Source organism: Lemur catta, chromosome 2 (genome assembly GCF_020740605.2).
Source record: "Lemur catta isolate mLemCat1 chromosome 2, mLemCat1.pri, whole genome shotgun sequence".
Taxonomy (NCBI): Eukaryota; Metazoa; Chordata; class Mammalia; order Primates; family Lemuridae; genus Lemur; species Lemur catta.
In genome coordinates, this window is record NC_059129.1 from 116,469,881 (window position 1) to 116,487,721 (window position 17,841).

Genomic DNA, 17,841 nt, shown 5'->3' on the forward strand with positions numbered 1-17,841 from the left:
GGCCTCTTTGGTGCCCAAAGCATTACATTTTTACTTCCTATTATATTAATAAAGAGGACTCCATTTGTTCTTGGCTTGAATTTTGGAGGCCACATGGATCTCTGATCTTTGTGGACAGCTGTAGTTATGGTGAATTTGGTTGTGTGTGGTGCAATCATGTGAATAAAGATGAAATCAGGGTCACACAGTAAAACAGAACCCGCCATAGGATTAACACAACGACATTACTGGGTGAAGAAATCTTGGTTGAGTTTGCAGACTTTTTGGTAACGCCTCCATGTTGAAATGGAAATTAGCATTCCTAGGAAAAGAGAAAGTTGCTTTATCTGAATTTTTTTCTAATTAAACTCACAAATATTCTAATAATATACATAGCAAAGGGGAGTTTAAAGATGTACATGATAATGCTTTGTGAGAAAATCTAACAAGGAATAATAAGAACGTAGTACTAAATTTTCTTTGTTCATTTTTGCAACAGTGAGGAAACAGTATGTTTAGTGGTAAAGAGGGCTGCTAAATCAGACTTAGATTTGAATCTGTTGACACATCATTTACCTGCTCATTAGCTTCAATTTCATCATCTGTAAATTTATTAGATAAATGGATAGTGACATATAAATATAGAAACTAAATAAATAAATGGCCCTGGCCTTTTCCCCTCCATTCACCTGGACCTGTTGGCATTCAATTAAGAGAATACAAATGAAATAAATGAGAGCTTGGAAATTTTGCTTTTAATAGAACTTTTGTGGCTTACTTGTATCACTGAGTATAAGAATAAGTTGTTTAGTAGTGAAGGTGTGAAAACTAAGGAGAAAATGATGTGCAAACAATAAGTGTTGTAATTATAAAAACTTTATTTCATTCTTACTTTAAATCTTTATAAGCACCATGTCATGAACTGGCAATCTAGAAAGAGGACATTGGAATGCTTTAGTCAATAACAAACTGCAAGCTGATGATGTGAAGTTACAGCTACATGGAGCATATGAACAAGACCACATTTAGAAAGGTTCACTTGAGAATCCCAGAACAATGCACAAAACAGCAATCTGGCATTGATTTGCTCACACTTTCTATGGTCAGAACCCAAACTTGTGCGTGTAAACATCAAACATTTTATCACCTTGACAGTTTACAGTTTGCTAAAACTTGACCCTCAAAGCATAAATGTTGCCATCTTGTTTTCTTGACCAGTGCTTGGCCACAAGCTGAAAAGATCAATTCCTTTAAAATTTAAATGATGCTTAAAGGCTGTGTTCAACATTTTGCAAGTCATCAGCGAGGCCTTTTAATGTGTACATTTCCTCATACCTGACCACCAAACCACTATTTACCTAATGAAATTGTGAAAAACTATACATTTTCAGCAAAATGTTTAAATTTGGTCCTATATTAAAAGACCCAATTGCCAAGGTGTTTCACATAAATTTAATTCACAAGCATGTACACAAGAGAATCACTATAAAGAACATTGCTTCCTGGTTTATGAATAAAAAGTTTATCCTCTAGTTACACTAAAACATACAAAAAATAATCTACAAAAATCGTTTACCATTGATTTTAGCTAAAGAAAAAGCTTTCTTCAGGGGAAAAAAAAATGATCGTGTGGTGGTACTATTTTAGCCATCAAAAAAGGAATGTAAGTAACCAATAAATATAATGTGCTTTCTCCATATAGACATATTTACACTTGAGTCTTTGGCTTATGTTATTTTCTAAAAAGAACTTTAAATGATCCAGCCATCATTGCACATTAAAAGAAAATAAGCCAGTTATATATATTTATATATTTATATAGAGATCTGCTACACTTGAAACATATAAAAAATGAACTTTACTATGAATTTGCACATCTTTTCTTCTTCCTTTAAAGATTCAACAGCTTTCATTTTAAAAAGCGAAGAAAATGCCATGTAGAAAGTATTAATTCATGCAACATGTGGTAGCTGGTCTACTGAAACCAGGAGAGAAAAGGCTGCATATTCACTGTACAAACACCGGTAAGTTCTCATTTGAATCTGGTTCTTATTAAATATAATTTATGTGGCACGAAATGTTGATGCTTTAATACAGTCATAGAAACTAATTAAGTCCTTTTTATTAAGATACACAACTTCATAAGAAAAATACTTTTACCTCTCAAATGTAAAAGTCTCCCACCCCCCACATTAAAATCTTTCTGCACAAGTATAACAGGTACAACAGCTGCTGGCTCAACAGATGAACAGGTCTCTGCGGGGATGTACCTTAAAAAGTCTCACCCAACTAAGATGATTCCAGGTACTCCAAAGCTACATCGTAGCAGAAACGGTACTGCTCCTGAAAGATGTTAAAACAAAAGGGGTGAGAAAAGGTAAGAAAAAGTGACGAAAAAGACTAATGATAAATAATAGCTACCAAATGAAACTTGACAACCAATTTAAATTATTCAAGGATTATGAATTTTTTCTATAGACAAGATTAATATCTAGACATACATATTTTACATTCAAGTCTAATGACTGCTTTTTAAGAAAATGGAAGTTGATGTTAAAAAGACATTTTATCTTTGCCCCATACTTTCTCTCAAAATTTTTTAATGTCTAGATTTTTATTTGATTACAATAGCACTATCTGGTCCTTAGAGAAAAATTTCCCAGCACAGAAAAATATAAAGAAAAAGAGCTAGAATTCTATCATCTGAAGCAATTGTTAAAATAGCACCTTAGTTTGCTTCAGTCCTTTTTAATGCATGGTTGAAATAATGATCTTAGAATATAATTACATATTTCAAAACACAATTTTATATTTTACTTTCTTAAAACATTGTTATAGTCTTTCTCCATGTTAATATCTCTTGTAATACATAAAAATCTAACGTGGATCATTTGTTAGGTTTTTTAAATTTTTTCTCTATTTTATGAATATGTACAAATATTTTTCTCCATATTTCAGAATAGGAGAAGGAAAAAAGCCAGTCATTTTAAACAGCCATTTTGCAATTAAGTTATTAATTTTTGACAGGTTTTGTTCATCAGAGTATTTAAGCAAATTTTTCAAGGACAGTTAGTGGCTCTTAAAATGCATGATCCTATGTATATCCAAAAACTTATTCTGATGCCCTTATATATTTAGGAGAACTTGTTGGCAATAACATTTTTGAGTTAAATGTGCCTTTCCTCTAAGTTCATGTATAGACTTGCTCCATTATCCTGAATTTAGATTACAAATTAGGACTTACAATACGTAAAACATTTAAAACTTCCCAACGCAGTCTAAGTGGGTAAAATTCAGGCTAAATTGGAGAACAGTCTAACATGTATACTTCTAAAGTGAACTTCCAGGTCTCTCCAGCAATAAATTAGAGTAATAAAAGTTCTCACAAGAGGTCTTTATCCTTCCTACCCTATTTACCAAGTAGGTATGATTTAAATTAACCTACTCCTGCAGCAAGGGCATCTAAAGAACAACAACAAAAAAAATGCCTGGAAACAGGTATGTCTCTTTAAGGTAATCTCCAGCAATTTTGTTTACACTCTCAATTTCCTTACCAGCCTCCTCAGCTCAACTCCATAGCACACTGAACTAATCATTAACTGATAAAGACCCAGACTTTGATTTTTGTTTAATCAGGATATATGGAATGTGAACATAAAATAGTTAACTCTTTGGAAGGCTCTAGAATGGCAGAGTTTAACCACAGATTTTTTTAATAGAAAAGGTGAGAAATCAAAGTTAAAATTGGAAGTAAAAGTTGAATTCTGAAGCCAGAAGTGACCCCACTGATGATGCTAACACTTGAAACATGGAGGCAGAATTTACATTAGGAAATCTTCAAACTGCAAAGAGTTTAAAGACAACCATTACCCATACAGTCTAAGTTCCACCTCAAATCCACTCCCAGGCCCCATCTCCAGTGCCAGCACCCCCATCAAACCCAACATCACCTTGTCCAGACAACTGCAATAACCCTGAGGGTTGAGGTGGAGTTAGAGGGGTTTTAAGGGGATGTTAGAAGGAGCAGAAGTCTGGTACCACTCGTAAAAGTGAAACAGTATAAACCTAAGTCTTCAGATTTTGTCTCAGGAAGCAATGCAACTTCTGTGTGAACAATCCATGAGCAGGAAGTGGTAAAAGTACTTTAAAGGTTTATTGAATTGCACGTTTTAGTTATCTGATCATCTTGATAAATGTAGGCAAGCAACAATAATGCCTTGATTTTTCTGGTTTACTTTTTTACATAAACTATATACAACGGCTTCTAATGTGATCCCATGATGCACATGTATGTAACCCAAAGACAACTCTCTTTAGAAATAAAATATGTTAGAGAGGTTTGACTTTCATACTCTGCATACAGCTTCACCCAGATAAACCTTGGCAACCCATACCTATTCACTCTTATTTTGAAGCTGTGTTCTGTCTTATGAGCCCTGACAGATTCGAGTAGCATCATATGAACTTCATTCTACAGGTGTAAGAGTTGCTGTAGACAGTCAGTGATGACAGATTAACAATGACAAAAATAAATTTCAATTGTCCTTTAAAAGCATTGGGTATCTAGGGTACTTATGTAACTTATCAGTATATCCCATAGATTAATGTTTTACAAGTTAACTCAATATGCTTTAAGAAATAAAAATAAATGAGAATATAGCCTAGATAGGAGGATTTATTCTTATCATAGAATCATTCACCAAAGTTTATTGCAGCAAAAAATCCTATAAATTTCCCAAATTAAATGAAAGTAGTTATTTTCATTATTAGCAATTTTTGTGAGATTAAGTTTCTATGGGTAGAGGGGATGCTAGGCAATTTAACAATTAGACAGGAAAGTCCCTACGACGACTCATTTTCACATCTGATTCCCTGTGTTTAGATGACAGCCAGTCAACAAGCAGATCTATGACTAATCTCTAAGATCCCTTCTAAGCCTAAGATCCCGGGACTCACCGGGGCTTCCACCATGTTTGGCTTGCTGTTCCTTAGTGTCTTCACCGCATGGAAAACATCGACGACATTTTGCCGTTTCACCATTTCAACAACGATGCCTATAGCACAAAACATGCCGCTTCGCCCGCCGCCGTTTCTGAAAGCAAAGGCCTTTAAGTTAGCAGTGCTGGATGGCTGTAGGTTGCACAATCATGTATGTTTGGGAAAAGAAAACATAATTTGTGTCTTAATTTCGCTTCATAGGTGTGCATGGATGTGTACAGAGCAGAGAGGAGGAAATGTGAGGATGGGATTAGTTCAGTAGCTTTCACTTAGAAATATGCTATAGGCACAGATTGCTGCAACCTAGATACCTTCAGCTTCTGATATATTTGTAAACTGTAAGAGGGTGCTCAGGATAGTGTTCAATAGAGGTTAAATCATACAATAACTGTAATATTTAGAAAACAAATTAAAGGCAGTAGTTAATTATAGAATCATAAGGAAGACTGTTTTAGAGTAATATCTATACGAGGTCTGTAAGATGTGAGTCAGACACTCTTTAATACAGCAAATGCAAAGGCTACTGAGAAGATAAGCACCACAGCCCAGGGGATGGCCAGGCGGAGCTGTCCTACTCACAGGCAGTGGATGATCGTGCGGCCTTCCCCTTCCTCGCATTCCTCCTGCCATTTCTCCACCTGCAGTATCAGTTTCAAAAATGACCGTTTGGAGCCGGGCACTTCTCGATGAGAAGCCCACCCTAGATACTGAAACTGCTGCACCATCAGATAACCTTCCTGTGGCTGTAGAAGGAAAAGAGTTTTTGTATAAGTAAGTTCGGACTAGGATTTTCACGACAAAGTAAAAGATGCAAATGATATATATAATACAAATGAAATTTACACTGGATTGAGTCTAGCTGATATAAGTCCTAAATATGTACATGCCAGTACAAAAACATTCTAAATGACAACCACAAGAAACATGGGAATCATCCTTTATACCCACTTCTCCCTCACACCCCATATCTAGTAATCAATTCCTATATTTCCTTAAATAACTTTCAAATTCATTTCCTTCTCTTTATTGCCATTGACATCATTGCAGTCCCAATGACAAGTTATGTCAAACTTTGACTTCCTTCCAATCCTTTCTTACTATAAGCATCATGATTATTTTGGAGTGCAAATATGATCTTGTCATTCCCTGTCTTAATGGCTTCCAAATGATGCCGGTATAAAATGCAAATTGGTGCTATGACTTAAAAATCCTTAAGGGATTGTGATCTGGCTCCACCTCCTTTCCCAACCTTCCCTTGGCTTGCTTTTAATCCATTTACAAAGTCACTTCTTGCCTTGGGGACTTTGCATATACTGAACCCTTTGCCTTGAATGCTTCTTTCTTGCTTGCCCTTCTCAATCCCAAATAAAGCGAGCAACTTGTCCCAGGTTTGCTTGAGTGTTTTCTGGTCTTAGCACCTACAACTTGCATGTCTTCAGAAAGCTCTCTATCCTGGGCAAACCAAAATGGTTGGTTACTGCACCCCCAGATATCTCCTATTGATTCTTTAAATTTTGGCTTAAATACAACTATCTCAAAGAATTCCTCTCTGATCACACAGCTATGTCAGGTTGCCCAGTTAAACACTCTATTCTTTTACTTTTTCTTTATAAAATGTATCATTTTTATAAATAAATCATTTTTATAATTAGTTGGTTAATGCTTTTCTTTCTGATAATGTATAGATTCCTTAAGGACAAGGAACTCTTTTTCCTAATCTCTGTATTACGAGAACCTTGTATATACTTTCCAAAGAGTAATATTGTTGAAAGAATGAATCAAAACCATAAACCTTCCGATAAGAATATAAGGAAGAGAATGTAATGCATGAGGAAGTCATATCAGACAACATCAAACCTGCAGCTCCATATGGCAAGGGCTCATGCATCCTTTGGTTGGATACAGGCCCTGCGTAGTACTGTACCCAACTTGTTGGTGGGTGCATACTAAATATTTGATGAATTAAATGATATTAAATAATGAGATGGGGAACAGAAAAAAAATCATGCACTATTAAGGACCAGAACATGAAATAGGAAGTTCAGCAAATAAACAAACAAACAAAGATGCTGACTAAAAAACGTAACAGATTTCAGTTCCTGTTCCTAGAATATTTTCCATATAAACAGCTCAATTAACAGACCAGCCTTACTCTCTTCAACAGCTAGGCTTTCGCAACTAAAATATTACTAGAACCACAATGTGACAGATGTGCAGACATAATGAGATTCCATTTAAATTAACATCTAAGATATACATGAATATTATGACATGATTGAAGTTCTCCTTTTTTCTCCACTGAAATTAGCAACAGAATTGGATATGATTTTATTCCCTGCTCATAGTCATATACATACAGACTTATTAACCAGACACATATATAGTCATTTTGATATGAAAAACACTGAAACCTGACAACCTTAATCACACACTTAAAATAATATACATAGAGCCGGTACTTTAAAAAAACAGAACAATCTTTCCCTTTAAAAAGAGCTTAGTTCCATGAAAGTTACTAATTTTTCTTTCCAAATTCTGTTTGCTACTTGGTTATACAATCTAAACAGTTTTGATTAGTATTTTTTATTTTTTTGAAGTAGAGACCCTCAAATTTAATTTGTCATTTAGTGCAAAGAACATGAAGAGTCAGGGCAAAAAAGACTTCTGAGGGACACAGTAGTTGCTACTTTGCTGCAGGGAAAAGAAACAATAGTAGCAGCACTGGTTCTACCTTTAGATCTGGGCAGAGCCAGACGTTGGGACATTTAGGAAGATGAAATTGTAGGTAGGATAATCAATATGGTGATTCTCCAAAAAAAAGTGATTTACTTTCTCCTTCATGCCTGTTCTACATAGGACTTGGAACAGTGACATGGAACCCCCCCCCCCATAATGGCTGATCCAACATATCCCTTCCTCCTGAGGTAAAGCTCCTCTGTCACTATAATTATTATGTTCTATTTTCAGTTGCATGCCTTTTTGGGCTGGATGGCAATACTAATAAAACATGTAGTCATCCTTAAGATAAGTCCACATGTGCTCAGAGTCAAACCCCAGACTGTCAAACTTGATTAAGCCAGTACATCTGAGTCTAGATTTTCAGATGGAATGTCAGTCTAGTAACTGACCAGAAAACCTAGCTCCTAGCATTTCTACTTTCCTGTATTTGGAGTGCATTTTTGCTCTAGTACACTAAGCTATGATTACTAGCTTTGGGATGAATTATGTAGTGCTTATTATTAAATAATTCTACTCTCCCTGTTGTCCGAATGGTATTATATCCCATAATGGTTATGATCTACTTGTTCTGGATTAGCTCATTTAGAGTTAGAATGATCCGACCATGACTTACTCTTGTTAGGTTGCATATCCTAAAAATCCGGTTGATCACATCGCAATCCATTGAGCAAGACATACATTCCACTTGGATAGGCCCATATCGTAGCATCCCTTCTTCTGGCCAGTACTGAGGGCAGCCCTAGATGATGAGTGTTTTGAAAGAAAAGGAAATGAGCATTATTTTTTCTCATTAGGGTAGTATAAAGCAGATTTTAGCATTTTATTACTACTTTATTGAGTGTGTACAAGGACACAAAAGCAAACTATAGCCATCAACCTGGGACAAGTCGACTTCATTTAGCATCACGATGGAGGTACAGCCATAATCATACACTAATCTCCAGAAGTCTTTCACAGTGTTTGGCAGAGGGTACTGGGTGACGATGAAAGCAGCTGGTTGTCTGTAGCTCTGTAAAGAAACAATGTAGAGGAAGAAACATAAGAACTTAAAACTCGTGATCAGCTGTACAAACAGATTCAATATACTTCAATGTAGGACCAGTAAGATGTAATAAATTCATATAGAGATGTAGCCAGATGGCTGCTTAAGCCATGGAATAAAAGATGAGGATCTCTGGAATATCCTGGAACTAGTACAGTAATGAGCCAATTTGGTGGGTAGATTTCAATGCCTCCAAAGCAATTCAAGTCAAGAATTGAATTTTGACTTCATTGAGAGAAGTAAATACAGGACAGCTATAAAAGAAGAAACTAAAGAACTTCTTGAGGGTAAGATCCTCTATTAGGTACCTGATAGGCTATGTCAGTTTTCCAAACGTAATTAGTCTCTGAGAGGCTGAAGGCCAAAGTAAGCACAAAACCTCTGTTAGATCTTTCTATTAATCAATCATCTGTGTTTATTTGAGTGTGTGTAAATAAAACAGTTTGACTCTCCTCCACTCCAAATATGAAAAACCGCAAGTACCTCAAACTCCTGTGCTTTTATATTATATGGATATCATCAGCACATTCTGCACACCTGTTAGGGCACAATCCACTTTCTATGGTTTCCTGATGTGTATCAACTGTCAGCACAACAGTTTCAATCATTTAAGATTCCCAAGTGCAAAGAGTAACTTGGCCTCACCTAAGTGGGGAGATGGCTTTTTGTTTGTCAAGCTCCCCTTGATTAGGACATAACATATCATCTCTTTCCATAGGGAGGGGTAGTAAAGGTAATGTTTACCTTGCCTGGAAAATCTGTCATTCTGCAGATTGATGATCTATACTGAAGTAGAAATGCATGTTTCTATGTAATGATTTAATCTTAATTATTTGTTAAAAAAAAAAGGAGACAGTTTCCTAAGATAGATTTCCTTAATGCTGACAAAAATTGTCAATAATCTCCTCACTCATTTGTATCACACTACTATTAATTCCTTCAAATGTCTGAACATCAATGTGGAACTGATCCTTGGACTTTACTGATGCGACCATCATTTGAGAAAAGTGAATAACCATGGTATTCCATTCTATGGGAGACTGCAGAATAAATCTGAGTAGATGGTAATTAACCTGGCTACTTCTCAATGACCTCGAAACCTCATGAAGTTACACCTGCAGCTGGGGTGAGTGCCTCCGAAGAAAGGTATAAAGGCTCATGAGAAAGAAATAGAAGGAAGTAAGCTTTCCTTCCAATTAAATGTCCAGTTCATGAGAAGGTAAGTCAGAGCAGCTATTCATTCATTCTTTTGAGTCACAGAGGAGGCAAATGCATGAGGAGAAGGTGATAAAGGAGAAGACTGAAGACTTCTTATTTCTTTCCTTTTTAAATGCAGGAGCATATATAAGGCTTTGAATCACAGAATCTTTGGCCTTACCACCTCCTAATTTCTTGACAGGCCTGAAAAAGACTGTACCACTAATGTTGGGGGTAGAGGGTAGGGAGAAGGAAAGAGTGTTGAGTGATCATCCCTGTTCCTGTAAACCAAACCCAACCTTACTCCTCTGAAGGCTCAACTCCACTACTAAATCCACAGAACACCTTTGACTACGAAATATATCTTTTTTGAATCACAGAGGATTCAGCAGAGAATAGGAACAGGTAGATTATAAGGATCAATCTTCATATTGAAAAGAAGACAACCTGAAAATTGCAAAAAATTTGCCAAAGATGCCAAGCACAATAAATTCAAAGGTATCAATACTTTTCCTAATATTATTATTTTCTCTTTTCCTTTTTCATACCTCCTTTTTCATTCCCAATCTAGACTCAAGTCTGGCATATTGTCCCTGTATTTAGTACATTGGCCTTTCCAGACGCCTAGTAGGGGAAGGAAAGGTACAGCTGGGATCTAATGTGATTTCTGCAGATGTGATTAATGGCCAGGAAAGACTCTGGTCACAGCAAGGATGAGAGCTTTTCCTTTGAGTTTGCCTTTGCACAATTCTGCTCTGCAGTTCCAGAAAGAGCAAAGGGACTGGCTGAGACTGGTCTCAGAAGTAGAATGTGGGCCTTCCTAAGTCTCTATTAGCAGGCTACTAATTTACAGAAGGTAATTTTAGGAAGCACAATAGAAGCAACAACTTAGAAATTTTCATTATAGTCAGGAAGGAATGAACCCTGGCTTCTAATTTCTCCTTGCCATGGTTTCAACTGTGAAAGGGCAAAAGCTTGGCTATGAAGGCAGTAAACTTTAAAATAAAACTTTGATAGCCTTCTTGCTTCTTCCCAAGGTAATCAAGGTAGTGGCCAAAGACATAATTTAAAATTCTCTTTCCACGCTGTTCTGTATATTAACACAGTGAGTATATGCTGGGCATCTGCAGTTTATGAAGATTGGAATAAGGCAAGGTAGTTCTCTTGTTATGATAGATGTGTTGACATGGTATCATCCATGCTTTCCCTAGTTAGTTGTAAGTAGTCTTTTCTAATTAATAGCCAATAAAACAAGTTAGCTTCAAATTATTGAACTATTAAATGTCACAGACAAAAATTTCCCAAATTAACACAATTTTTGTAAGATATGGCATTCTGTGACTTAAAAATTTCATTTCTAACTATATTCAAAATAGATAAGCCATGATTTTCTTTTCTGAAAATAATTAAGATGAGAAATACAATCTGCAGTTATGTCCTACGAATACAGTGATTGACAATCAAGCTCCAATTCTACAATTATGCTTTAAAAAATAATCTTTCGCAAGAATCCCCATGGGGATATCTAAAATCATTCTCCAAAAAAATTTGTATTTCAATGAAAGTTTCCAATTTTTCTCTTTAGGCCATTTTTATTTCCTAGGAAAGAAAACTAGCCAGTATTCAATTGTATTATATAGCTTTTCATGGCACTCCGCACTAACAAAGAGGGCAGTCTCTTACATCCATAAGAGCAGCATTGATGTAGTTACTGCTCTCCCCATCAATTGTAATTAAAAAAGGCAGACATCTGTCAGGTGGCAGCATGTCCATGAAACGGTTCTTGTCATGGTTCCTTGGCAGGCACGCTATACTGCAATCTTCAGCTTGTAGTCGAGGGGTGACTGAATTCAGAGTCTAAAAAGAAAAGGGAACCCAGGTTAAAAGAAAGTGACCCATTTAATAGTATAACACAGACCCATCAAGTATTTAGGAGGCTAAGTAGAAAGTCAAGGATTTGTGCAAGGCAATGGCATTTGCCACTACTACAGGCTGATAGACTTTGTAGTTAAAGCCAATGAAGCCTGAGAAGTGACAAAGGAACAAAACACACATCGTTCAATATGCCTCTTCTTAAAGGGAAGAGGGAAGCTAAACAACACAGCTACCTACAAAATGCATTGCCCAACCAAAGCAAATACAATCAAGTAGGTCTATGATGATCCTTCATCAATGCTGGAAATCATATCATTTGTAATCGTGTTTTGCCACGTCATACTTGAAGATAAGCTGTGGCATGTTGAAAAAGAGTACTGGACCAAGAATCAAAGACTTCGGTTTCAAGAGCTACCTTTGACTTCATTTTCACTCACCTTCAGGATGTTTTAAGGGCAGTGAAAACGCTTAGGACTATTTTGAGATAATGTTTAGTACAAACTTCAGCTACTACTATTAATGTGCTTGATCTCACATCGTAAGTGACACAGAAGGTCAAAATCCATAAGACTGCATGGAAAAAAAAAGTTATAAATACACACAAATCACCACCAAATTTGACTTCTATGATACCTTCTACCAATATTCTTTCCTGAGTCTGAACTTATTTGCCCTTCAGGAAACAGCAGATATGAGCTCATTAATACAAAAGTGACTCCATAATATGTATAATGAAAGAGACAGCTATTATATTATACTAAAAATAGGGTCAAAGGTTATAAATTTGACTTGAAGACGTTCCTTTAAAGAATTAGTAGTACCTAGAACAAATTGTAATAAGTCATAGAAGAGGCCTTAGAAATAGTTAATACCTGAAATTCATCTTTGAGATGTGAGGAGTTAGTCTGGGAGTCTATTCTAATCATGTCAAAATATGCAGCTTTAAATTCACATACAGGTATAGCAGTTTCTCCACATAAGCAGGCTTCTAAAATTGCATCATGAATAAAAATGTACTGTTCCTATCAAAAGAAAAAGAAAATTTCATAACATTTTAATAAAACTTTTCTATCATCAAAGGTAGAAAACACAAGAGAATTTTCTCTATATGGAAATATTAATTGAAATGCCAGTATTTCTGTGTATGATTTAATGAGCTAATATTGATTATATATGAAAAACAACTCTCTAATTTTTTTTTGCAAAAACAAAAAAAGTGCACTAGAGGTAGATTAACATACTTCTGTCTGGACCATATTTATACGACGAGATCTCAAGGCTTTGACACAGTTGTAGATGTCAACAACACCTTCTCTTTCAGCCATGTCCAGCATGATGTCAATCACAATGTAACAGCCAGTTCGTCCAGCACCAGCACTGAAAAAAATTAAATTTTAAGAACTATAGGAAGCATGTTTGTCTTTATATGTTTAATAAAGCCCTTTTTCCCTGTCAGGTAGAATCAAATTGATTTACCAAAGTGCAAGACACACATAATTTTTACATGCCGTGTAAAAACTTATTAATGTACAAATAACTTCATGTAGAGTATCTGCTTTGGTGTAAACTAAAGATCAGAACAAGAGTTCCAAATTATTTACAAATTGAAAATAATGCATATATATCATTCAAGAGATATGTCATATCTCTCTCACAGCCTTCATTTGATGTAAATTTAATACACATAATTTCAGTCTCATACAATTTATCAAGTGGTGGATTCATGCTTTGAAATTTAACTCCCAACTGAAATATTTTTATATTCATCTAGTTGTGGGTGCTTTGGCAACAATGTGAGAATACTGGCATTGTCCCTTAGAGAGATACCTGTAAATACCAAGGCAAAAGAAAACTAATTCCAAAACCTTTAAATAGGAAATTTGAGGAGCCACAATTCGCTGGAAATGCTAATGGTGAGGGTGGGAAGGAGAATGATGGTTATCAGAGGGGAGGAGACCAATAGTATAAAGACTGTTGAAGTCATGATCTGAAGGGAAAATGAAAACGAATTGTGAGTAGAATATGATTCTCAGCAAGACACCAAGCTAGCCACTATCTTACTGTATGTAATTCAAAAGTTGAATCATAATATACTGCGATTAGTTTACCACTGGGGAATATTTCCTCAATTTTAAATATAGAAGTCAATGGAGCAAACAAGATAACTTTTTTTTTGAAATTTACTTTGTAGTCAGCTGCTTCTTTCCCATAAATCCAGAGATACCTGAGTGCAAGTGGAAAATGACACTTCTGTTTCAAGAGAGAATCTGAGAATCTTGGAGCACTTCTGAAGCAAGTAATTCATAAGAAAGTAAACCTCTATGATAAATCAACAAACCCTTAAATTGAAAACCTATTTATCTCATTTTCCAAACACTTAGATGGGTTAGTGACATTATTTCTTTGTTATCCAGATTTGGTCACTTCTCTTAGACTCACTGTTCTTTTAGAAATTTAAGCAAGAGATATTGCAGCTATCTCTATTTCTTTTTTCCCACTACCATCTTCTCAATCACTGTTCCCAGGGTTTGAGACAGAAAAGTAATTGAAGAGTACATCAGATTTCTTGAGGACTGAAATGAAGGGTGAAGGGTTTTTTTTTTTTTTTTTTGTCAGGGTACATAGTGTCTGATCTTATGGGATGTCTTACCTTTATTTCATTCTCTGTTTTTTTTCCCCCTTTTATACATGGTTATTTCAATCCTGAATACTTTGGATTTTCAGAAAGAACAAAAATGCTTAAGTAAAACCTATTACGTAGCTTGGGGGGGACAGTATTTGAAAATGGTGTGTAGCATCATTTAGAGAGAGCTTTTCAGATTCAGTACTTATTTTTCTGGTCACACCTCAAAATGAGGCCGTGTAATTTGCTTTTAGTGTCTCTGAATGCTTGTTTTAAAAGAAGTTTCTAATCAGAACAAAGTCTGGATATAATGTTCATGTTTTTACCATATATTTGCTGAATCTCACTGATGCAGTTTTCAAGATCCTCTAATGGGACTTTTTTTTGTCAAAAAAAAATCTAAATAGCTGTTTTGCCACACAAATTCTTGTAATTTAGGCCATTTAGTAATGCTATATGTCTCAAATTTAGTTTGAAAAGCTGGGATTCCATTAGGAATTTTCTAGATTGGCAAGAAATCTCTATTTCAACCTACTATTCCATACAATATGGGATTTGCAAAAGTGATAAGAAAAAACCCCAAAACCACAGATGTTGCCACTAAAAGGCAGAGTTTCTACATTTGTAATTGTGGATAACCACCATACACATTAGGTTGAATGTATGTATTTCTTAAGTTTCTAGTTTATAGCCTACTGAACAGCTTTTATTTGATGGCTGTTTTACTTTATCTGTAATACATGCGAGCTGGAACTTTGTAAGCACACATTAGTTTTTGTGCTTGAAAGTCTTACCCTTGATACTCTAAAAAGAGCTGACTGCATACAGCCAGTGCCATTTGGACTGCCACTCACCTGCAATGCACAACGATGGGGCCGGCACTGGGAGGGTTGGATAACTTGACTCGCCGGATGAAGGAAAGCAGCCCCGTGGCATGGTACGGCACTCCGTGGTCAGGCCAGCCCGTAAAATGGAACTGCTTAACTTCACGAATTTCACTGTATCCCCTCTGTGCAAGATGGAAAGAAGTGTTTTCAAAATGACCAAAATAAAGCCATTAAACACAATTATAAGTACAGACACAATTGACAATGATAACAAATAAAAAATGTACCAAAGATCATACCTTTTCTAAAAAGGGATGCTGGCCTAACATGGCTTTAGGAGCTTACCTTTATTGTCAGACAACTGCCAAAGAAAGAAAATTAGAAGTCTTGCTGAGTTCTTTAAGTCTGGGTAAATTTTATTTACCTTGACAGCTTGTTTCTTACTGGGAATGACAACACGTAAAATTATTAGGGGGAAAGAAGAAAATGGGAAAGCTAAAATGCTGCCCTATTGACCCAAGGCACTGAGTTCGCAAGCGGTATATAAAAGCAACTTTCCAGCTTCTCACCTCACAAAGAGATTTTAGTGCCTTGCTTATCCATGTTGAAAATGGTTTTGAAGCAGAGCATGTAGGGATTTTCCAGGACAGTGCTACTCTAGTTTGGTTTGTGAAAATATACAGGTGGCTAAACTGTTCTTTGGGTAAACTATTTTTCTTAGCTCTGTGAAATAATTCGGCAGAGTGTTATTTATAAGTAACAAAAATACACACCGAAAGAAGTGAAATATTCATTGTTGTGCTCCTCTCCTATTGGGTTAATTTAAGAGAACCCTACAAATGTCCATTTTGAAGCTTTTTCCTGACTTTTTGCTAAAAGCAGCATATAGATTGGGGTAGCACAGCTTGGAGGACATACATGAAATACTGCAGAGTATATTTTTAAGAATTCACATTTGTAGCAAAAAGAAAAAAACCTACTATAATCTATATAGTTGTAACTCTTGTGAGCCATCTGTGAAACCTCAACCTCACTTGTTCAACCAGAAAAGGTAGAAATTTTACATGAAATAAATAAAATTGAGAGAAGTTTATCTTTAGAATCTATTTTACGCAGACCAATATTACCAAAAGGTTTGAAGCCAGTGATCATGTCTTAGAATTCTTTTTAGTTCCAGTTCCTGGCACAATATGCGACACAAAGCAGAGCACAATAAATAATTATAATAGTTACAACAATAAATACCATCACGAAATCGCCCGAATGGAAAAATCACCTTTTTTGCTACTTTTAAAGTCAGTTTTCATGAAGAAGGTCACAAATTGATTGAAGACCTGATTTCAGTCAGTAACTTCACCTCTGTATTAATCCTTTTACTAGAGTTGCTATATTGGACCTGCTCCCTTTATCCTTCTATTACATGTATAGGACTTGCTCCTTTTATAAATTTTCATATCTGATAGTAACTATTTCCCTATCATTCTTTTTCTATAAATTTTTTGGAGTAATTTTTGTATATGTAGTTAAAAAAACACTCAAATCCCACTCTTTTCTAGTTCTAGATAATAAGAACAAAATTAAAATTCAATGATGCTCCAATTAGGATTGTATTAAATCCATATAGTGATATTAGTAACAAGTTCTCCCGTATTCTGGGACATGGTGCATTTCTCTATTCAAATCTTATTTTACATCTTTCAGTACACTTTTGGGTTCTTATTCAATTAGGACCTGTACCTTTCTCGTTAAATATATTCTACTATCTGGGCATTTTTTGTTATTGTGCAAGATTCTTTAATGTCTATTTCTATTTATTGCTAATGTAGAGAATAGCTATAATTTACAAATATTTATGTTGAATTAGTCACAAATGTTTGTTAGTTCTATTTAAAAGTATTATCTCCAGTTTTCTTTATATGAAATCATTTCATCTTTAAATAATTTTGTCTTTTCTAATTGTTACATAATTTCTTTTGTTGTCTCCTTTCATTTGCTGAAACTTCCAAAAATGTTGACTACTACAGTGAAAATGATTATCCACATTACATTCCTGATTCTAAAAGCAATAACAGTGTTTATATTAGTTTATTTTTATTTATTATTTTTTTTGAGACACAATCTCTCTCTGTTGCCTGGGCTACAGTGAGTGCCGTGGTGTCAGCCTAGTTCACAGCAACCTCAAACTCCTGGGCTTAAGCGATCCTCCTGCCTCAGCCTCCCAAGTAGCTGGGACTACAGGCATGCACCACCATGCCCGGCTAATTTTTTCTATATATTTTTTTAGTTGGCCAGATAATTTCTTTCTATTTTTAGTAGAGACGGGGTCTCGCTCTTGCTCAGGCTAGTCTCGAACTCCTGACCTCGAGCGATCCACCCGCCTCGGCCTCCCAGAGTGCTAGGATTACAGGCGTGAGCCACTGTGCCCGGCCTATGTTAGTTTATTATAATAAACTAACAGTCTTTAGTTTTTTGTTCCTTAACATGCATGCTACTAGTTATTGTTTTTTTTTGTTTTTTTTTGTTTTTTTTTGAGACAGAGTCTCACTCTGTTGCCCGGACTA

At 35.6% G+C, this 17,841-nt stretch overlaps 1 protein-coding gene across 3 annotated transcripts in view; it reads right to left on the reverse strand.

Annotated features, from left to right (window-relative positions):
* Positions 1-842: 842 nt before the first annotated feature.
* The window catches only part of PTPRK (protein tyrosine phosphatase receptor type K), a 503,601-nt gene continuing 486,602 nt past the window's right edge, over positions 843-17,841 (reverse strand). For 2 of the 3 annotated variants that reach the window (XM_045544333.1, XM_045544332.1), the window contains exons 22-30: positions 15,308-15,462; positions 13,072-13,207; positions 12,703-12,852; positions 11,639-11,812; positions 8,594-8,725; positions 8,330-8,455; positions 5,557-5,720; positions 4,936-5,071; positions 843-2,322 (exon numbers count right to left, since the gene is read on the reverse strand). In XM_045544333.1, the coding sequence (XP_045400289.1) occupies positions 2,269-2,322; positions 4,936-5,071; positions 5,557-5,720; positions 8,330-8,455; positions 8,594-8,725; positions 11,639-11,812; positions 12,703-12,852; positions 13,072-13,207; positions 15,308-15,462 (1,227 nt within the window). In that variant the 3' untranslated portion in view covers positions 843-2,268. The remainder of the gene's footprint in view (positions 2,323-4,935; positions 5,072-5,556; positions 5,721-8,329; positions 8,456-8,593; positions 8,726-11,638; positions 11,813-12,702; positions 12,853-13,071; positions 13,208-15,307; positions 15,463-17,841) is intronic. The other variant, XM_045544334.1, reaches the window with a different exon arrangement.